We start from the raw sequence: 23,330 nt of genomic DNA, 5'->3' as shown, positions 1-23,330 counted from the left end.
AACCACTCAAAAGTCACTCCATGGTTTAAGCTTAAACCCACCATTTGTAAAAGCTTAAAAAACACATCCTTTTCTAAGATGCCAGCTTCAGAGCCGGTGTGCTGGGAAACAAAGGCCACAAGGTTATGAAGCAGGTGGACAAAGAGGGGTGGGTTTAAACTTCTGATGACCATTTTCAAATCATTCAATCCTTCCAAACTAAGGAAAACTCATCACAAAGCCACTCGGATTATAATTAAATGCCGAAAATACTCGGTCAGGAATTGAAATTTGACATTTCAGATGGGTCATTTCATTAAATCTTCCATGCGTCAAAGGTCTCACCACAACGTTAAGTTTTTTTGGATGTTGGTCAAGCTATGCATTTCCACTTTTTAAAATATTTTAAATCGCTAGTATATCACTTCCCTTTTTTTTAATCTCAAATAAGACTTTTCCGAAAAAAACAAACACTGCGGTGATTACAGGCATTTCGGGCTTGCCCGACCCTAACTCTCAATTCTGCCCCTCTGACCAGATCTGCTCCACTCGTGTAAGTTAGGTAATTAAATATTTACTTCGTTCTCGAGTAAATATCTTTTTTAAATAACCCTAACAAAACACTTACAGGGGGAACACCTCATCAGTAATGGATGTTAGGGGGGGGGGGGGAAAGAGAGGGAGAGTTCACAGCAGGAAAAAAAAACAAGTGACAGAGAAGAGTTTAGTTTTTTTTTAAAAAAGTCTGCACAGGAGTCAGTGTCTCAAAGCTCCAGACTGTGATCCAGTTTCTGTAGGTGTGGCCGAAAAGGAAAAAAAAAATTCAAAAAGCAAATAAAAAAGGTTTTCAAAGCCGGATCCAAACTCCGGCTGAGAGAGAAACACGGATTGTTCCCCCCCCCCACTTTCTTTTAAACATTAAAGTAAACTTCAGCAAACTGCTGGCTGGTAAGGTTGGAGGTGGGGGGGGGGGGGATTAGAATCGAAGCATCTCGGCCTTTTCCCAGTCTGGGAGCCTAAATTCACACAAGTCCACACCAACCCTAAAATATATAATAATACCAGCGGGTCAGGGAAACAACAACCTCAGGGGAAGGGAGGAGGAAAAATTCCCAAAAGTGTAAAGACAGCTCGAAATGAAAACCTCTCTGTTAATGGTGCCTTGTTGGGCTAGAGTTTCCCCGACGCTTATTACTCACCACTGATGGCGGTGCCTTTTTCCACAGGAATCCCTTCTCCCGGTTACCGACTCTCTCTCTCTCTTCAGCAACGGAGCGGCTCCATGGCTCTAGCCCCGACACTTCATAGGTGAGTCTGCCGGTCCGTGTCTGTCCCCGCAGGGACCTGGGGGCGCGGTGTCGGTTCAAAGGGGAGTGGGTGGCTCTGGGCGGGTTGCCTCTCCGCCGCCACCACAAGATGTTTATCGGCCTTTCCTGTCTCCGGGTCGATACCCGAGCACCGACCGCAAGCGGCTGGTAGAGGGAGGGAGGGCGAGCGAGCGAGCGAGCGCGCGTGCGCAGCCGAGCCGAGCCGGCAAAAGCAAGAGGGAGAAAAAAAAACCCTTGCCCCGCCCCCGCTCCCCCGCTCCCCCCCACCCCCACCCGACGCGAGGGGGGGTGAGTGCGCGTGCGCAGCCGGCCGAGCCGGCGACGTGGGGAAGGAGCGCGCACGCGCGCTCGGCGGGAGGAGTCCTGCCCGCCGCGCGCCCCGCCCCGCCTCCTCCTCCTCCTCACCGCCAGTCAGAGCCACAGCACCGCGCCCTGTCCTCCTCTCGTCTGCACTGAAGAGCTCAGATTTAGTCCGCGCCATCGAACTGCTTCTTTCCGCTTTAAAGTAGTTTTTTTCCCCCAAAAGGCTTTATTAACATAGGTTCTGGGAAAGATTCACCAGAATGGGGTTGAGGGACGGGCTGCAGTCGGGAGGAAGAATTTGGGAGAGGCTTTGGGGGGTGGGGGATGATTGGGGGGGGGGATGATGGGGCGGGTGGGGATTGGTGGGGGGGGATGATGGGGGGGGTGGGGATTGGGGGGGGTGGGGATTGGGGGGGGGGATGATGGGGGGGTGGGGATTGGGGGGGGGATGATGGGGGGGTGGGGATTGATTGGGGGGGGGGGATGGGGGGGTCGTTGTCCTGAGAGGGGATTCACCATAGAATTGGTCACGGCGCAGGAGGGGACCATTCGACCCACTGAGTTCATGCCAGCCCTCTGCAAGAGCAATTTACCTCGTCCCATTTTCTGGCCCTTTTCCCCATAGCCCTTGCAATTATTTCCTTTCAAGTGCTTATTCAATTCCCTTTTGAAAGCCACGATAGAACCTGCCTCCGCCACTCCTTCAGGCAATTGTAACTACTCGCGACGAAAATGATGGTTTTCCTTATCTCCTCATGATCGAGTGGAATCATGAGGTGGCTGGACAAAATAGATGGAGAAGAAACAGTTCCCATTAGCAGAAAGGTTGAGAGCCAGAGGACACATGATTGGCAATAGAAGCAAAGGTAACAAGACCTGCCTTTTTGCCGCCTCCTTCCTCACCAAGGCCTCAAACACTACTTCTTGCTGAAACAGTGATTTACATGTACCTATTTCAATTTAATATACTGCGTTGGGTAACACAGATTGAGTGACTACTTTGCAGACGCACCCCCAATCATTCTGCAAGCTTCCGGTTGCTTCATTTTAATTCTCCACCCTGTTCTTACTCCACTCAGCCCCCTGCAGTGTTTCAATGAAGCTCAATGTGAGTTCAAAGAACAGCACCTCATCTTTCGATTAGGCACACACAAGTCTCCTGGATTCGACTTGTGTTTAACAATTTCAGATCCAACAGAGGGCAGTAGCGAGAAGTGACTGAGAAGCATTCTGGGAGAAGTCAGCGCCATCACCGCAACTCAGAAGGGGATCGAGGAGGACCCACTGTCAAAGAATGGAACATAACATAAATAAGGCCCTGAGCTACTGTATTTTTTAAGGGAGTAACTAGCTTAAATGGGGTTTGGGGAGGGAATTCGAAATTGGATCCAACTGTTCTACACTAACATCAGTAGCGCAGTCTCAATCAATGGGTGGGAAACAGATAGCTTTCCGATTAAATCTGGAGTCAGGCAGGGCTGTCCTCTCTCGTCTGTTCTTTTCATGTGTTGCATAGAACCCTTTGCCGAGTCCATCAGGAAGGATCCAGGCATAAGAGGAGTGACGATCCCAGGCAGTGAAGGCACTCAGGTGAAAGCCTCCCTGTACATGGATGATGTCGCCGTCTTCTGCTCGGACCCGCTGTCGGTGCGCAGACTGATCCACATCTGCGACCAGTTTGAACTGGCCTCGGGAGCCAAGGTAAATCGTGGGAAGAGCGAGGCCATGTTCTTTGGGAACTGGTCTGACCGATCCTTTGTCCCCTTCACTGTCAGGGCTGACGGCCTGAAGGTGCTGGGGATATGGTTCGGAGGGACCAGGGCATGTGTTAGAAACTGGAAGGAGCGAGTGTCTATGGTGAAAAGGAAACTGGGCATGTGGGAGCGATGCTCCCTCTCCATTGCGGGTAAGAACCTGGTCATCAGGTGTGAGGCACTCTTGCTGTTGCTGTACGTGGCGCAGGTCTGGCCCATTCCACACTCCTGCGTGGTGGCGATCACTCGAGCCATCTTCCGCTTTATCTGGAGGTCAAAAATGGATCGTGTCCGCAGGGACGCGATGTACAAGCCTCTAGATAAAGGGGGAAAAAACGTGCCCAACATCGCCCTCATACTGATGGCCACCTTTGTGTGTGGCTGCATCAAGCGATGCGTAGACCCTCAGTACGCAAACACCAAGTGTCACTATGTGCTGAGGTTCTACCTGTCCCCGGTGTTGCGAAGGATGGGTCTGGCCACGCTGCCGCGGAACGCTCCAAGTAGTTGGACCATGCTGTACCACCTGTCCCTTGTGGAAAAATTTATACAGAAAAACACCTTTGACCACAAGTCCATCAGGCAGTGGTCAGCACGTAACGTCTTAGAGGCCCTGAGGGAAAAGGAGAGGGTGGATCCTGTGGGATGGTTCCCCGAGCAGACGGTCAAAGTCATTTGACAATGCCTCATCGCCAGAACTTTCCAACAAGCACCAAGACGTGGCTTGGCTGGTGGTGAGAAAGGCCCTCCCCGTCAGATCCTTCCTACACGCCAGGAGTCTCACCCCCTCTGCACGTTGCCCTCGAGGTGGCTGTGGTGGGGAAGAGACCGTTGTTCACCTCCTTGTGGATTGTGCCTTTGCAAAGAAGGTCTGGAGAGAGATGCAGTGGTTGCTGTCGAGGTTCATCCCGAGCAGTTCTGTGACACAGGACTCTGTGCTCTACGGGCTGTTCCCAGGGACACACACCGAGACAAACATCAACTGCAGCTGGAGGATCATCAACTCGGTGAAAGACGCGCTTTGGTCTGCCCGAAACTTGTTGGTCTTCCAGCACAAAGAGTTGTCCCCGACCGAGTGTTGCGGACTGGCACAATCCAAAGTCCAGGACTACATGCTGAGGGACGCACTAAAGCTTGGGGCAGCTGCTGCAAAGGCGCAATGGGGAAGGGTCGCTGTCTAAGACCTTTCTGCCACAGTGCACCGAGGGACTGGGAACTGTTTAAATCCCCTCGGGCTGTACAGCTCAAAATGAAAGGCTGTAAATGATTGTAATATTGTTTGTACTGATGCACCTGGTGATACATTTTGTAAAAGTTGAACCGGATTGTACCCTTGAAATGGTGTTTCTGAAATGGTTTGGAATGTGGTTGAAGATATTTTATGAATAAAGTATATTTTTGCAAAAAAAAACTAGCTTAATCGAGAGGACTCTGTGCTCTATGGGCTGTTCCCAGGGACACACACCGAGACAAACATCAACTGCAGCTGGAGGATCATCAACTCGGTGAAAGACGCTCTTTGGTCTGCCCGAAAGTTGTTGGTCTTCCAGCGCAAAGAGTTGTCCCCGACCGAGTGTTGAAGACTGGCACCATCCAAAGTCCAGGACTACGTGCTGAGGGACGCACTAAAGCTTGGGGCAGCCGCTGCAAAGGCGCAATGGGGAAGGGTCACTGTCTAAGACCTTTCTGCCACAGGGCACCGAGGGACTGGGAACTGTTTAACTCCCCTCGGGCCGTACAGCTCAAAATGAAAGGCTGTAAATGATTGTAATATTGTTTGTACTGATGCACCTGGTGATACATTTTGTAAAAGTTGAACCGGATTGTACCCTTGTAATGGTGGTTTTGAAATGGTTTGGGATGTGGTTGAAGATATTTTATGAATAAAGTATATTTTTGCAAAAAAAAACTAGCTTAATCGAGAGGGACGTCATGGCAGGAGAACTCAGACCCATGATATGCTCCTCCTGCAGGATATGGGAAATGAGGGATGCTTCCAGCGTCCCTGGTGACCATGTGTGCGGAAGGTGTGTCCAAATGGAGCTTCTAGCTAACCGGAAAACAGAGCTGGAGCTGCGGGTGGACTCATTGTGGAGCATCCGCGATGCTGTGCAAGTCGTGGATAGCACGCTTAGCGAGGTGGTCACACCGCAGGTGAAGATTACACAGGCAGAAAGGGAATGGGTGACCATCAGGAACAGTAAAAGACTCAGGAAGGTAGTGCAGGAGTCCCCTGTGGTCATCCCCCTCTCTAACAGATATACCGCTTTGGATACTGTTGGGGGGGGGGGTGGCCTCTCAGGGGAAAGCAGCAACAACCAAGTTCACGGCACCGTAGGTGGTTCTGCTGCTCAGAGGGGCGGGAGGAAAACAAGTGGCAGGGCTATTGCGATAGGGGATTCAATAGCTAGGGGCATAGACAGACGCTTCGGTGGCCGCAAACGTGAATCAAGGATGGTATGTTGCCTCCCTGGTGCCAGGGTCCAGGATGTCATGGAGCGGCTGCAGGACATTCTGGGGAGGGAAGGTAAACAGCCAGTGGTCGTGGTACACATTGGTACCAACGACATAGGTAAACTAAGGGATGAGGACCTGCAAGCTCAGTACAGGAAGTTAGGAGATAAATTAAAATGCAGGACCTCAAATGTAGTAATCTCAGGATTACTCCCAGTTCCACGTGCTAATGAGAGCAGGAATAAGAGGACAGACCAAATGAACATGTGGCTGGAGAGATGGTGTAGCCGGGAGGGATTCAGATTCTTAAGGCACTGGGACTGGTTCTGGGGAAGGTGGGACCTGTACAAACCGGACGGGCTGCACCCAGGCAGAGCTGGGACCAGTGTCCTTGCGGGGGCTTTTGCTAGTTCTGTTGGGGAGTATTTAAACTAGTGTAGCAGGGGGATGGAATCCCAGGATTAGGATCAGATAGGTCAGATTCAGATCAGAAAAATGGAGGTAGAACATTAGCTAGGGATGTTGTGAAAGACATGGAGTTACAGGAGAAGCAAAGCTTACAAAGTGTCCAGCAAGGGAAATTGACGGGGTTAAAATGTTTATACTTCAATGCAAGGAGTATTACAAACAAGGTAGATGAGTTAAGGGCACAGGTAGACACATGGCAGCAGGATGTCATTGCTATAACGGAGACCTGGCTAAAGGAGGGACAAAACTGGCAGCTTAATATCCCTGGTTATAGAGTCTCCAGACACGATAGAGTAGGAGATAAAAAAGGAGGGGGGTAGCACTAATGGTTAAAGAATCAATTCCAGTTGTGAGAAGGGATGATATACTAAATGGGTCAACAAACGAGGCTTTATGAATTGAGCTTAGAAATAAAAAAGGGGCAGTCACACGACTGAGAGTATACTACAGACCCCCAAATAGTGAAAGGGAGATAGAAGAACAAATATGTAGGCAAATTTCTGCTTGTAAGAACAAGAGGGCAATAATAGTAGGAGACTTCAACTATCCTAATATCAACTGGGATTCAAACAATATAAGGGGCACTGAGGGAGAAAAATTCATGCAGTGTGTCCAGGAAAATTTTTTCAAACAATTAGTGACAAACCCAACAAGAGGAGATGCAATTCTAGACCTAGTCTTGGGGAACGAAGAAAGGCAAGTGAGTGAAGTGACAGTTGGCGACCATATCGGGGACAGTGGTCACAGTTCAGTTAGATTTAGCATTACCATGGAAGAGGACAGAGATAAGGCAGGAGTAAAAGTCTTGAACTGGGTGAAGGCAAATTTTGCCTAAATGAGAAGGGACTTGGCTGAGGTGGACTGGACAGCACTGCTGGAGGATAAAACAGTGGAAAACCAGTGGGAAGCATTAAAAAGCGAGATCCTAATTGTACAAAGTAGACATGTTCCCTACAAAAATAAGAGTGGTACTGCCAAATCAAGTCCCCCTGGTTGTCTAGAGGAATACATGGGAAGGTCAAACAGAAAAAGAAAGATGAAGATGGAAACTTGTGTGTAAATGCAGAGGCTGTGGGAAGGGTTTTGAATGAATATTTTGTCTCCATGTTTACAAAGGAAAGGGAGGATGTAGATATAGTAATCCAGGAGGAACACTGCGAGATATTGGACGGGATAGTCATAAAGAGAGAGGAAGTACTCGAAGGGTTGAAATCCTTGAAAGTTGATAAGTCGCCAGGGCCAGATGGATTGTTTCTGACGCTGCTGAAGGAAGTCAGGGAGGAGATAGCAGATGCTCTGAGGATGATTTTCCAATCTTCACTAGATACAGGGGAGGCACCGGAGGACTGGAGAAACGCAAACATAGTTCCATTGTTTAAAAAGGGATCAAAGGAAATGCCAAACAATTATAGGCCAGTTAGTCTTACATCAGTGGTGAGCAAATTAGTAGAATCAATCCTGAGAAATAGGATTAACTGTCATGTGGAAAGGCATGGACTAGTCAGGGATGGTCAGCATGGATTTGTTAAAGGAAGGTCTTGCCTCACAAATTTGATTGAATTCTTTGTGGAAGTGACAAGAAGGGTTGATGAAGGTATTGCAGTAGATGTTGTGTACGTGGATTTTAGCAAGGCATTTGACAAGGTCCCACATGGCAGATTGATCAGAAAAGTAAAAGCCCATGGGATTCAGGGTAATGTGGCAAACCAGATAAAAGGTTGGCTTTGTAACAGGAAACAAAGGGTAATGGTCGATGGATACCCTTGCGAATGGAAAGTTGTCTCAAGTGGTGTTCCACAGGGCTTGGTGTTGGGACCCTTGTGTTATATATTAACGATTTGGACGTGAACGTGGGGGGCACGATTGGGAAATTTGCAGATGACACAAAGATTGGCCGAGTAGTGGATGGTGTAGAGGATAGCCATAATCTCCAAAACGATATGGATGGGTTGGTGGAGTGGGCGGTAAAGTGGCAGATGGATTTTAACATAGAGAAGTGTGAGGTCATACATTTAGGGGGGTCAAACAGTTACAGGGGTTACACAATAAATGGGAATATACTAAGAGGGGTAGATGAAGTGAGAGATCTTGGCGTACAAGTACACAGGTCCCTGAAGGCAGTAGTTCAAGTAGACAAGGTTGTAAAGAAGGCATTTGGAATGCTCTCCTTCACTGGCAGAGGTATAGAATATAAAAGTAAGGATATAATGTTGGAATTGTATAAAACACTGGTGAGGCCACAACTGGAATATTGTGTGCAGTTCTGGTTACCACATTACAGGAAGGACGTAATAGCTCTGGAGAGAGCGCAGAGGATGTTTACAAGAATGTTGCCAGGGGTAGAAAAATGTAGCTACGAGGAGAGATTGGATAGGTCGGGGTTATTTTCCTTAGAAGAAAGAAGGCTGAGAGGTGACTTGATTGAAGTGTACAAAGTTATGAGGGGAATAGATAGAGTGGACAGGATATAATTGTTTCCCTTGGTGGAGAATTCTAGAACCAGGGGACATAGATTCAAGATAAGTGGCAGAAGGTGTAGGGGGGACATGAGGAAGAACTTTTTTACGCAGATGGTAGTGGGTGTCTGGAATTCGCTGCCCAAGTTGGTGGTAGAGGCAGAAACTCTACACTCTTTTAAAAAGCACCTGGATCTGTACCTTAAGTGCTGTAAACTGCAGGGCTATGGGCCGGGTGCAGGAAGGTGGGATTAGAAAGGGCACCTGAGTGTCCTCGAGCTGGCATGGATAAGATGGGCCGAATGGCCTCCTTCTGTACTGTATCTTTTCTATGGTTCGATAACCTCTGACCCCATTTTGTTTCCTTTTTTTGCAGGTTCCAGTTTTAACTTTGTTTTTTTGGTTTGTTTTTGCTTCTAGATGGCAACTGTTCATTATTCTGCATTCACACCCCCTCTAGATACATCTTTTGTTTCTTGTCCCTTTACCACACCTTAGGCCTGGCACCAACTTCAATCTCTCCCAACTGCCGTCCTATCACAGATCTTCCCCTTTGTTCTTTTTCCATGATCCCCTTTCACTTTATTAAAACCAATCGCATTTCTAATTTTTCCTTGTTCTGAAGAAAGGGTTATAAACCTAAAAGTTTAACTCTGTTTCTCTCTCTGCGGATGCTGCCTAGCCTGCTGAGTATTTCCAGCATTTTCTGTTTCCATTTCAGATTTCCAGTATCTGCAGTATTTTGCTTTTGTATCCATGATTGGTCTAGCTCATTTATATAACAGACTTCATCCCAACATTTCCCCAATGTATGTAATTCAGCCCATATTTCAGTTTTTAAAGTTAACTTTTAAATTCGGTTTAGAGATTTTAATTTCTCACTAATTCCTGATGCCAGTTGGAGGATGTCTTTGCACATGTTCACTTGCCTTGTACTGGATCCACCCCACCCACGCATGCACAGTTTCCACCACTGGTGACACCTTTAGTATGCACCCATCTGCCTGTTTACTGATGCCAGTACTGGTTTGCGCCTGCACATGGTGTCACTTGCTGACCGGCAATACCAGTCACCCTGATTATGACTGTTATAGGAGAATTCCTGATCTCCGGCTCTCCGGCTCCACAAGCACTCACCAACAGCGCCGCCTCTCTGCTACTGGGCTCACCCAGAGCCCAGGGCTGCTGCTCACATCCCTTGGCGTCTCAGTCCAACATGATGCCAAAGTGGCCTCTTCCTCAAAGCTATAATCAGCCGGTAATTCTCGGTGCTCTGCACATTTGCTCAACCACACTCTCCAGCTCAGGGACACAGCTGGTCTTTCCACCTCCAAACCTCTACATCTTGCTTCCTGTGGCTTGGGGAGCATTGCTGCCCCATTCTCTCCACTTACACATTCTCCCGCAGTACTCCGGCCACCGGATGCTACCAGTCACGATCTATCAGGCTCTGTTTCAATCCCCCACATTGGAGTACTATGACATTAGCATAAAGTAATAACTAACTCTCTGAAGCTACAAAAAAATACATGTTAAATGTTTTGTAGTTGAAAAACTGTAACTGCTATAAATAGAGTATGTTCTCAGCCTCTAAGTATGATAATCATCTCAACTATGACTCATTATGGTTTCACATATTCTCAACTTTGGCTTGGTCACTAGATAGTGAAGTAGTCCATGTCCAAATATGGCAAGTAACATTTGCAGCACACGAGTGCCAGACAATGACCATCTCCAACAAGAGAGAATCCAAACATCGCCCCTTGATGTTCAATGGCATTACCATCACTGAAACCCCACTATCAACATCCTGGGGGGTTACCATTGACTAGAAACTGAGCTGAACTAGCCATATAAATACTGTGGCTACACGAGCAGGTCAGAGGCTAGGAATCCTGCGATGAGTAACTCACCTCTTGACTCTCCAAAGCCTGTCCACCATTTACAAGGCACAAGTCAGGAGTGTGATGGAATACTCCCCACTTGCCTGGATAAGTGCAGTTCCCAAAACACCCAAGAAGCTTGACACCGTCCAGGACAAAGCAGCCCGCTTGATTGGCACCACATCCACAAATATTCACTCCCTCCACCACCAACACACAGTAGCAGCAGTGTGTACCATCTATAACATGCACTGCAGGATTCACCAAGGCTCCTTAGACAGCACCTTCCAAATCCATGACCACTACCATCTAGAAGGACAAGGGCAGCAGATAGATGGGAATACTACCACCTGGATGTTCCCTTCCAAATCACTCACCATCCTGACTTGGAAATATATCGCCATTCCTTCATTGTCGCTGGGTCAAAATCCTGGAACTCCCTTCCCAACAGCATGATGGGTGTACCTACACCACATGGACTGCAGCAGTTCAAGAAGGCAGCTCACCACCACCTTCTCAAGGGCAACTAGGGATGGGCAATAATTGCTGACCCAGCCAGTAAAGCTCACATCCAGTGAATGAATTTTTAAAATAAATAAATTGTCAAAGTATCAAGGTCACAACTGTTGAATCTTGATTGATTTTTGCTCTTACAAACACTTATATGGTAAAAGAAAAAGACTTGCATTTATACAGGGCCGCATCTTATCTATATCAGGCGGGCATGGAGCCAATCGCCACAGGTTGCACACTGCCATTTTACGTGGTAGCCCAGAAACGCTACCTGTGCGGGTTGGGGGAGGAGGGAGAGTTGGGGCCTGCACTCTTTCGCACATGCGCACGAAAGAGCGCAGAAATCTCTTTGAGGCATGGAGCTGCCTCTGGGAGATTAAGTTCAGTGTTAAAGATGGAAAATATAAAAAAATTATTCAGACATGTCCCCCTGTGTGAAAAGATATTAAAATTTTAAAAGATTGTACAGAAAGAAAAGGTTGAAGAGAATGTAATGAAAGTGTTTAGTTCAGTTAAATTGGTAGAATCGCAGCAGAAGGATCCACAAATAAAGCAGTTATATCAGATGGCATATTCGGAAGCAGAGGCACAATATTTCGCAAAGGTATCGCTTCCGGAAACCTTGTAGACAAATCCATTATTGTTCTTATTCCCTTAAAGGGAATGTGTTAATGAGGAAGTGGAAACCGTTCAGCAGATGAGAAATGGATGGCAAAAACACCTGTTTTTGAATGTCACACCTACCCTCAGCATCTTCCTTTTTGGTCTGAAGAAAAACTTCCTGCGAATTTCCAACTGCTCCTTCTCTTCCCCAACTAACTATTTTCCTTTCACCTTCCCCCCACCCCCTACCCACAGCAGTCGTCTCCGGGGCCAGGCATTACCTGCGTCTGTCCAAGGCCTGTAAACAAGAGGTGAGCTGCTACTCACTCACCTCAGTTCCCCCAAAGTGAAGGCCGCCAAGTGCACATTGCCTGCGTGCTGTTGTGAAACACGTTAGTGTGCTTTCCCGCCGACATGGACGGATGATATGGTGGGGTTCCAAAAGCCTGGCGGGATGGCCTTTTAATTATATGCTGATGTATTACAATTAGCTCCCGGCCGACCGATGGCGGGAAACACAGCCCACCGTTGGTGGACTCAGGGGACAATCATGACCTGCCACCATGAAGCAGGTCGCACCATGTTTTCCGTGCATGCCACCTATCACGCCCGCCACCAGTGGGCTCAGAAAATTTCGCCCATAGTGTCCAATATTAGATGTGATTCTGTGATAGGATTATTTAGCAAATGTTGTCCAGTGTGCTAATAATCATACTCAACCAATTTAAGGTTGACAGTCAGTCGCAGTGTGGCACATTTACATGTACTGGAAGCTACATATATTAATGCACAGGGTCCTGTTCTTGCCAGACAGAAAAAACATGTGCACACATTGAGCCTTTTTCAGCTAAACAAAATAAGTGATAGTCATTCGCTGGTTCATTCCTCAGGGCAATGCCGTGACCAGAGTCAAGCTGCCTGGTTTAAATTTCAAACAATGTCTGGCAGTCAACATTAACTGGTGCATTCTCCATGGCAACGTCTCTACCAATCAACATTTTCTTCTCACACAGTATAAAGTTGTTGCTTCCCCTGACATTGATACACTTGCGAATGTCCTGATGAGTGCATGATGTAAAGTTTCGACAAAATGTCTTTTTTTCAGCAATATTTAAATACTATAAGCATTAAATAGCATTATAATTGAGCTAGGGGTGGGTTTATAATTACTAATTCATTTGAAAAAGGTGTCTTTCAACCAAAAAGCTTTGAGAACCTCTGACTTAAATCATGACAGTAAACTCCTTTCTAAAACAAAAAAACCCTTTCCAAATTCTCCCTGAATATTGTGATGCTCTGGTCATTAATAGAACACATAGTAAGTGATGCTGGGATTTGCCACAGGCATGTTAATGTCACTACAACTCTTCACATTCCCGTGTCTCCATGAGTTCTTTACAAAGGTACTTATCTAACTAATGTCTTCTAACGCAGCTTAATATTACTGCATGAAGGGAAATGATGTTCTCTCTGCTAAGCCATAGTTTCTTGCCATGAAATATTTATTTTTAAATCACAAGCACACACATGTATGACTGTAGAAGACTACTTTGCAACAAAGCAATTTATTCCAGTCAAGGTCTAATATAACCCTGGTCCAGTATCAATGTTGCATTTTCTTTATTCTCTCAAAGGCTGACCAGTTCCACTTCCTTTAGGGCTAACAAATCAGTCTTTGTGCAAGTGTAAACAGCTGAGATAGTGCATGTAATGGAAAATTGCCAAGTTTTGGTGAATGTGTGTGTAATCTCAGGTCATTCAACTTCTTCTGTTTACAAATTGACAAATAAAAAAGATATATAATTTGTTTACTCCCAATTTTAGCTTCCTGGGCCCTACGATCTGGACTCCAGATGAAATAAGCAATTTAATGTTGAGTCCAAAATAAGTTATTAAATTATTGCTCAAGTCTTAGATATAGAGTTACTTCTACACTGAATAGTCCTTTTTCCTTCTGAGAAATGAAAGAAAACACACCTACACAGTTTTGTGCTAGGACCACAACAAAACTGTTAATTCGATTAATTCCTGACATGACAGTTTTATGGGTTAACTTTACATTGGGTCTACTAAATGATGCCAAAAAGCAATAATGTTTCTTTAGATTGGAAGTTTACAGACAACAAAATAGAAACTTGTCTCACTGAGACTACATGATTCTTACTGAAAACAATAGAATGATCAGCATCTTCAGTTTTTAAAATTAATACCGTCTACAACAATTGGCAGCCATCCCATTAACAGAAACAAATGTTTAGCCGGCGATTGAGCTCTTAAGTTCTGCAATAAACATCTTCTGGCTTATGCAACTATTTGGACACCAGTTGCTGAGTAATTTTTGACCAGCACCACAGCTAGGTGAAGATTTTGTGCACCCTCCTGCCACCGAAGACAACAATTTGCAAGTCTGGATGAGCCTAACAAAATGGGTTCCACGATTATTTTAAGTGTTATGCATTTGGAATGCAGAAGTTCTTGGTGCAGTGATTTTTCCAGGTGTCTTCATGATGTTCACTGTTAGCTTTGTTCCATTCCTGCCATTAGGGATGATGCCAAGGATTCCACTGTGAAATTAAAGACAAATCAAGTTAGCAATTAAAATCATACTTGATCTTTAATATGAATAATCCAGGCTACACTTCAAAACGTTTAAATAAGATTTATTAGCTATGTAAATTAATCTACAAAGTTTCACGTTTCATCACAAACTGTTCTCTAACATCATAGGTAATTATCTTTTTCATATATCTGATTGTGCATGCTCCCCACTATAGGAATGATGTTGAGACAATACAGAGAGTACAGCACAGATTTTCTAGAATGTTGCCTGGCATTAGTAACCAGAAATACAAAAAGAAAATTTGAAAAGTTGGGACTGTTTTAGTTAAAACACAGGATATTTTGGAGTGTTTTGATAAAGCTGTTTAAAATTATAAAGGAATAGGGCAGTTTGAAACAGACTGCTTTCAGTGCTTGAGAGGTCAAGGACAAGGGGACATAGATACTAAATTAAATGTAACAGCTTTATGGAGAGGAGAGGGGAAACCATTTACCTCACAAAGAGTACTTTGGAATCCAATACTACAATTAATGATTGAAGCAGGGGCCATGTCAACATGTAAGAATAGGTTAAATACTGTAGGTGGTTGAAGTAAAGGTGGAATAATGGTATATAGGAACAGAACAGGTCTATGGGATTAAAACTATTGCTTGGGTGAGTGATAAACATCAGACTAGTCAAACAGCCTTTTTCTATGTTCTAATTTTATTTTTGTAGTAATGTCCATCAGGATAGATAGGTAGCCTGCTCCCATGCCATCATCGATGCATCCTGTAGCCAGCAACTAGAAGGGATAAAAGATAGTCCAGACACAAACTGCTGACTGTAATTTAACAATTTGAACTATGGGATAGAAAGCCATATATCCAGATTTGCTAATGACACAAAGAAAAGTGGTGTTGCAAGCGATGTAGATGGAGATGTAACATTACAAAGAGATGATCGGCAGAGTGAAAAAGCAAAACTGAGGCAAAACTGATTTCAATGTAGGTAAATGTGAGGTCATCCACTTTGGACCTAAAACAGATAGAACAGGGTGCTTTCAAAGTAGTAAAATGGTAGAAGAAACAATGGAGGTTCAAAGACACTTGGGGATTCAAGGTACATAGATCATTAAAGTGTCATGAGCAGATACAGAAAATGATCAAAAATGCCAATTGAATGCTGTCTTTTATATCTAGAGGACTAGAATACAATGGGGCTGAAGTAGTGCTTCAGCAGTACAAAGCCCTGATCAGACCACAGCTGGAATACTGTGAGCAGTTCTTGGCACAATTTTGGGAGGATAAACTAGCCTTGGAGTGAGTGTAGATTTTCCAAGGGGCCTGAGTTACAAGGAGATATTACAGGAACTAGAATTTTATTCCCTGCAATTGAGAAGATTAAGGGGTGATTTGACAGGAGTTCTCAAGATCCTAAGGGGACCAGAGGGGGTAGATAGAGAGAAGCAATTTTCACACGTTAGGGAGTCTAGGAATCAAGGACGTAGTATAAAAATTAGAGCCAAAATTTTCAGGAGTGAAATTAGGAAACACCTTCTAAAAACAAAGGATGATAGGAGTTTGGTACTCTTCCACAAATGGCAACTGATGCTCGATCTATTATTAATCTTTAAGCAGAGATTGATAGATTTTTGTTAATCAGAGGTATGAAGGACTATGGAGCAATAGCATTTATATAAAGTTAGGTCATAAATCTTATTGAATGATGGAAGAGGCACAAGGAGCTAAATGGCCTCCTCCTGTTTCTATGTTCCTAATCTTTAGTCTGACTTTACATCATCTTGCTAGGAGATAACTAAGTTCCAATCACAACGCTCCACTTGTTGCAGCTCAGATTGGGAACTTTGGCTGTTCCCACTTCTTGGCACTGAATATTAGGAAACTAACATACAAGCCCCTCCCCAGGGCTTGAGCACACAATCTAATATGGCATTCCAGTGCAGTGTTGAGGGAGTGTTGCATTTATTGAGATTATGTCCTTTAGATGTGAGATTAAATTTAAATCCTAACTGTCCATTCATACATGTATTACTGATCCTACATAACTATTTAAAGAACAGGTCATCCTGCCAGTGTCCTTGCCAACAGTATTCCCTCAACAAATCACAATGACGTTTGATTTCTCTCATTGCTGTTTGTGGAATCTATCTGTGCACAAAATAGTTCCCACAATTACCGATACAAGAGTCAATGTACTTTGAACCAATTGACGTTTCCAATCGAACTATTCCACGACACCCCCTTATTTAACATCACTGAAACTACTTAGAATGAAGACAGATCCCAACTAAGGGCATTATGGCAATCAAATCGGTACTTTAAAAAAATAATGGGAAGGGGAGAAATTTATTCACATTGTGCCACCATGTTGATTCCCCAGGGACAAGCAGTGCTACTAACTGCAGAGCATTCTTCGAAGCATGCCTGCATGTCTTGGCTAGAAGTGGCACTATGCTAATTAATTTCTTCACTGCAGTGTTTTGAACCAAAACTATTTCCCTTCAGATTTTCTTTCAAGCAAGTTGAAGAACTGATGTTCCACAAACAGCAATGCAGTGGTTAAATAAATTGCTACCATGCATATTTTTCTTCCTTCTATCTTTTAGTAATTTCCTCATTCACCTCCTCTTATGAAGGCATTAACTCGTCGGATCCACTGCCAATCCCCTTCCCAAATACAGAACCGAAACATTTAATAAAGGATATACTTACAATGAGGAAATGATCCTCTACAAACAGCTTTGTTTAGCACTGTTACCAGAAACATGTGGCAGTTTTTGAAGTCTGATTCCATCTTCTCAATGGACTCAATTCTAATAAAGAATAAATCAAATATAAGTGATGAATATGTAACTATCATCAGGTTTATAATCAATAAGTCTTCAGCTAACCAGAAAGAAAACATTTCTGGAATAAAGAGATTCCAGGTATATTTTTTTCATTAGATTAGAATGTCAGATCAGATAGTTCTGAACTACTTCATTTTCCCACTACTCAGTGCGAACCTTTTTGGTTGCCAACGAACCTGAAAATAAATAGTTGCAATAGTTTCCTTCTCTTGCTCAGCTACGAAATGAAATGGGCAGCAACTAAGAAGTTGGCTGCTAAAATTTTACTGGAACCAAACAATCCCAGGTAAAATAACTGAGGGAGTTAGAACAGCCTCCTAAAAGCACTGAAGCTATCACAAAAGCCAATATGATTTGGATCCTACACTCCAGTACCTGGAACACCAGACCTTTTAGAGTCATTAAAAAAAAGTCAATGGGGAGCAAGAACAAGTATTTAAAAATTAAACTCGAAATCATGATGTAAAAGGAGCCCACGTAGTCTGAAAGTGTCACTGCAGCACACAGAGACCAACAAATCCCCAAATGAATGTTGAGAAAAATTCAAAGTTATTAAACGCACAAATTAAGTAATAGATTACAGGGCTTGTGTTACCAAAATTCCTTTTTTAAAATCACTCACTCCTGTTATAAATAAAGTAAAAGTAGCATTTACTCATTTTTGGTAACTGCTGTGCTCTTTCGGGAAACGCTGAAATTGGACGTAAGGAAGCTACAAAGTGACATAGATAGGTTAAGTGAATGGGCAAAGATCTGATAAATGGTGTATAAATGTGGGGAAATGTGGAACTGTCCATTTTGGCAGGAAGAATAAAAAAGAAGCATATTATCTAAATGGTGAGAGGTTGCAGAGCTCTGAGATTCAGAGAGATCTGGGTGTCCAAGTGCATGAATCACAAAAGGCTAGGTACAGCAAATAATTAGGAAAGCTAATAGAATGGGGAGAATTTTCTCCCCATCGGGCGGGCGGTTGGTTCAGGAGCGGGCGCGGAGCCGATTGCCTTCCGTGATCGGCTTTTACAATGCATGCCGGCATTTTTACGTGGGCAGGCCAATTAAGGCCCGCCCAGCGTGATGCACACCCGGAAGCGCTCAGTGCTACCTATGCAGGCAGGGAGAGGAGTGTCACATGAGCTGGGACATGTTTATGTATTTTAATTAAAATTTTATTTAATTTATAAAGCCTTCATCCCGTCCTTGGATGAGGTTTCATGAGAAACACGAAGGCCGCCTGGGCTCTTCGCCTGCCCGCCAACCTTAAGGTTGGACGGGCAGCCCAGACAATCAGTTCAATTAGGTAGTTAATGGTCTTAACAGGCCTTTGACAGTTCGGTAGGCATGCAACCGACTCCTGTGCGCGCCCACCGAAGTGAAGATTGGAATGACATGCGGTAACGATGGGATGCACGCCCGCGTTACCGTGCGTCATTTTATGCGCCGGCATGTGGGGCCTGCCCCTGCACACCGAACAGAAGATTCTGGCCAATGTTATCTTTTATTGAGAGGGGAATTGAATACAAAAGTAGGGAGGTTATGCTTCAGTTATACAGGGTACTGGTGAGACCACATCTGGGGTACTGTGTACGATATTGGTCTCCTTATTTAAGGAAGGATGTAAGTGCATTAGAAGCAGTTCAGAGAAGGTTTACTAGGCTAATACCAGGAATGGGTGGTTTGTCTTATGAGGAAAGATTGGACAGGTTAGGCTTGCATCCACTGGAGTTTAAAAGAGTAAGAGATGACTTGATTGAAACCTTTAAGATCCTGAGGGGTATTGACAGAGTGCATGTGGAGAGGATGTTTACTCTTGTGGGAGAATCTAGAACTAGGCGTCACTATTTAAAAAGAAGGGTCACTCATTTATAACAGTGATAAGGAGAAATATTTTCTCTTGGAGGGTCGTGAGTCTTTGGAACTCTCTTCCTCAAAAGGCGGTAGAAGCAGAGTCTTAGTATATTTTTATGGTGGAGCTAGATAAATTCTTGATAAACAAGGAGGTGAAAGGTTTATCGGGGATAGGAGGAATGTGGAGTGGAGGTTATATTCAGATCAGCCATGATCTTATTGAATGGTGGAGCAGGCTCGAGGGGCCGAGCGGCCTACTCCTGCTCCTAATTCATTTGTTTGTATGTATTTATTGAAGTAGAGGATTGAATTTGTGTCCCACCAATTGATGGCAAAAATCTACAAAGGCTTCACAATTGGAAAGGTTTTAGTGCATCAAACAGTGATCAGATGTAAGCTTGCTGCACTATCCCCTATAAGTTGATCTCTTTCTCTTTCTGATGGCCCTGCGAAGAAAATGGTAAATAGAATGCTAGAATGGAAAGTGACTCACACTAACAGGAAGATGAATTTAAGTTTTACATGCACCTATGCAGCCAATGAAGAGAGGAAAGGTCAGGCTATTAATTTCAATGCAACAATTGTCAACATTTAAAGACCAGAGATAGAAACAAAAAAATAGCTCCACATACTTTGAAACTCCTAAACCAGTCTGCCAACGATCTGCAAACATAAGCACCAGATTCAAAACTTTCATGATTGCTTCCTTCACAAAGCTTATCTGAAAGAAATTTCATAACACCAACGTTAAATTCTATACACAATACTATAGCCGGTTCAGGTTATTAAAACTAAATTACAAAAGGCAGATTTGAAAGAAGCACTTGTTACTTTAGTAAAATAATCGCTCACTGTCCACGTCTGAACAGGGAAACAATTGGTCACCAATTGTGCACATGCTGTTAGCTCATTTAATTAAAAATCACCAATATTTGTTATAAAGTTGGGCTCTGCCTCTAAATCTATTTACCTGAACCTCTAAATTAACTCACCTTTTCTCGAAGTAAACAACGGTCATAGATTGTGGACAGGTACCTATAATGAATTTTTATCAGCTGGTCCAAATCCTTAGCTTCCTCAATTTGGTGCTGAAACTCCAGACCTGTGCTGTGCAATATCTGAAAAATATTAAGCAGTAATTGGTTTCAGCTATAGCTATTCAGTGGTAGTATTCAGTGTTAAAAAAAATATAACATGCAAACCATATTAAGTTTAAAACCACAACTTTGAAACAGAAATCCTTGGATTTTACTAAAAACATAGACATTAAAAGCATTTACTATAAAACAAATTATTTCCTGGTGTAATAGCCATTTTCTTCTGTGCTCATTATACAGAACACATTTCATAAAATTGAAACACTAACTGGTAAGTCTAATTACACTTACAGTAAAAAGTTAACATGCAGGTACAGCAAGTAACTGGGAAGACAAATGGAACATTGGCCTTTATTGCAAGGCAGATGGAGTATAAAAGTAGGGAAGTCTTGATAGAACTGTACAGAGCATTGGTGAGACTGCACCTGGAGTACAGTGTACAGTTTTGGTTTCCTTACTTAGAGCAGGATATAGTTGCGTTAGAACCAGTTCAGCGAAGATTCACTGGACTGATTCCTGGGATGAAGGGGTTGTCTTATGAGTGCAGGGTTGAACTGGTTGGGCTTATATTCATTGGAGTTTAAAAGAATGAGAGGTGATCTTATCGAAACATATAAGATTCCAACTGGGCTTGACAGAGTAGATGCTGACAGGATATTTCCTCTTGTAGGCGAATCTAGAACTAGAAGGTACAGTTTAAAGACAAGGTGTCTCCAATTAAGTTAGAGATGAGGAAGAATTTCTTCCATAGACAGCTGTGGAGGCTGGGTCCTTAATACATTTAAGGCCGAGTGAGATGGAGTTTTTGATTGACAAGGGATAAGGATTATGGGGATAGGCAAAAAAGTGCTGTTCAGGCCATAATCTGATCAGCCATGATCTTATCGAATGGTGCAGCAGGCTCAATGGGCCGAATGACCTATTCCTGCTCCTATTTCTTATGGTCTTGTAATCAGTAATGTGCAGAGGATTTATTAGATTAGTACAAAAAAACCAAATTTCTTTGGGATTCAATTATGATCCCAATTATCATTGTATAATTGCCCCTAACTGCACGGATCCATCCCGACTCACTATGTTACAGGGAGATTACTGGTAAACTATGTATGATGTCTCTCAGTATGAACAGGAAGAAGTTTGATAATGTATACCAAAGTATAACAAAGAAAAAGTGGCTTCCAGAATTTGTGTATGTTACGTTCATTTCATAACTGCACAGTTTATTGTTCAATTTCTCTGTTTATAATGTAAATCTAAGCATGCGGTTTTATTTAATCTGTTTCTTCTGAACTGTAATAAGTTTATGCATTTAACTTTTCTGTGGGAAGCAAAGGGGCCAAAACTTTTGGGTAAGAATTTAAGATAAAAATATACAACTGGCCCAAAAAAACCCTGTCACTATATCTATTGTATGGATAAGAGAAAGGAAACAGACACTTTTCTCAACATGGCAGGGTTAAATATATTCCTCCCCATTCACCAGAGATAGCACATGCTCCCAGCATTATTCATTTGTTTGTAAGGCAGTAATATACAATGCCTAGGATTATAGATTTCAAATTTAAAGACATATAGTAATGGTAGAGAGATGGCCGAAATATTAAATAATTATCTTGCTTTGGTATTTACCAGGGAGGCATAACAAGTGGATGTGACATCGAATGATGAGATGAGCAACGCGATAAGTGAATTTAAAATAAAAAAGGGGATATATTGAATAAAGTAAACAAATTCAGAGAATAAAGCCCCTGGGCTGGATGGATTGAATCCATGTATTTTAAAAGAATCTTAGGAAGAGATAGCAGATACATTACTACACGTATTTAATAATGTGTTAGTAGAAGATATAGTGCCAGAGGACTGGTAGATAGCTAATGTAATTCCTATCTTTAAGAAGGGGGACAGAATACATCCAAAGAATTATAGGCTGGTTAGCTTAACATCGGTTGCAGGAAAAATAATGGAGTCTCTACTACAGAAAAGAATAACATCTAGAAACGAGAAATATAATTAAGAGTCAGAATCAATTTCAAAAGGGAAAATTCTGCTTGACCAACCTTATTGAATTTTTTGAGGAGATAACAGATAGAGTAGACAATGGTAATGCATTTAATTAATCTGGATTTTCACAAGGCCTTTGATAAGACACTCATTAGTCCATTATATGGGTACGGTCAGAGAATGAGGAGTTAGAGGACAAATAGCAGAATGGATTTCAGGCTGGTTTCAAGAGAAAGCAGAGAATGGGAGTAAAGAGTAGTTGTTCACAGTTATAGAAGCTGGAAAGTGGTGTTCCACAAAGATCAGTGCTGGGACCGCTGCTGTTCACAATTTACATTGATGACTTGGACTTTGGAGTCAAAAACAAATTTACAGATGACACCAAATTTTGGGGGGGGGAGGGGGGGGTGATGTGATAGTCAATACTGAGGACGATAGCAAAAAATTACAGGAGGATATTAGTAAACTTGCAGAATAGGCAAATAATTGGCAAATGAAGTTCAACATAAAAAAATACTAAGTAGTCCATTTTGGTAGGAAGGACAGGGAGGTCACTTATTTATTGGAAGATGCAAGTTTAGGTGGGGTAGAGGGACAAAGGGACTGTGGAGTACAAATATATCACTTAAAAGTTGCGCTGCAGTTTAGCAAGGCCATAAAAAAAAGCAAACCAAGCAAAGGTTTTATTTCTAGAGGGATAGATTTGAAAAGTAGGGAAATTATGCTAAACCTGCATTGAACCTTGGTTAGGGCACACTTAAGAGCACTGCGTGAAGTTCTATTCATCATATTGTAAAAAGGACGTAGAGGCACTGGAGAAGGTGCAGAGATGATCTAAGAATAACAGAAATGCGTGGTTATACACATTAGGAATCAATTGGCAGACTGGGCCTCTTCTTTCTTGAAAAAAGGCTGAGGGGTAACCTAATAAAGGTCTTTAAAATTATGAAAGGTTTTGATAAAGTGGATACAGAAAAAATGTTTCCTCTTGTGGGGAACAGCATAACTAAAGGCCATCAATATAAGATAGTCATCAAGAAATGTAATAGGGAATTCAGAAGAGACTTCTTTACTCAAAGAGTAGTGCAAATGTAAAACTTACCACCACAGGAGTGTTTGAAGCAAATAGCATAGATGTACTTAAGGGGAAGATAGACAAGAATATGTGGGAAAGGAAATAGATGGTTGTGATGGTGAATTTAGATGAGGAAAGATGGGAGGGGGTTAGAGTGGAG

General features: G+C 43.3%; 3 protein-coding genes across 4 annotated transcripts in view; 1 reads left to right on the top strand and 2 right to left on the bottom strand.

The window, feature by feature from the left end:
- cyfip1 (cytoplasmic FMR1 interacting protein 1) overlaps positions 1-1,497 on the bottom strand; it is a 218,662-nt gene extending 217,165 nt beyond the window's left edge. The window contains exon 1 of the mRNA XM_078545117.1: positions 1,179-1,497. The gene's annotated coding sequence lies outside the window, so the exon portion shown is untranslated. The remainder of the gene's footprint in view (positions 1-1,178) is intronic.
- Positions 1-23,330, top strand: part of LOC144682622 (PI-PLC X domain-containing protein 1-like) — a 705,325-nt gene that overhangs the window by 186,182 nt on the left and 495,813 nt on the right. The gene's annotated exons all lie outside the window — the stretch shown is intronic.
- Positions 13,274-23,330, bottom strand: part of tubgcp5 (tubulin gamma complex component 5) — a 66,397-nt gene continuing 56,340 nt past the window's right edge. For both annotated transcript variants that reach the window (XM_078545118.1, XM_078545119.1), the window contains 4 exons: positions 19,990-20,115; positions 19,630-19,718; positions 17,016-17,116; positions 13,274-14,305 (listed from right to left, as the gene is read on the bottom strand). In XM_078545118.1, coding sequence (XP_078401244.1) covers positions 14,259-14,305; positions 17,016-17,116; positions 19,630-19,718; positions 19,990-20,115 — 363 coding nt within the window. In that variant the 3' untranslated portion in view covers positions 13,274-14,258. The remainder of the gene's footprint in view (positions 14,306-17,015; positions 17,117-19,629; positions 19,719-19,989; positions 20,116-23,330) is intronic.

The sequence above is a fragment of the Cetorhinus maximus genome, chromosome 7, assembly GCF_964194155.1.
Source record: "Cetorhinus maximus chromosome 7, sCetMax3.hap1.1, whole genome shotgun sequence".
Classification (NCBI taxonomy): domain Eukaryota; kingdom Metazoa; phylum Chordata; class Chondrichthyes; order Lamniformes; family Cetorhinidae; genus Cetorhinus; species Cetorhinus maximus.
Note: the sequence above shows the minus strand (reverse complement) of the source record. Positions and strands in the feature narration are given on the sequence as shown.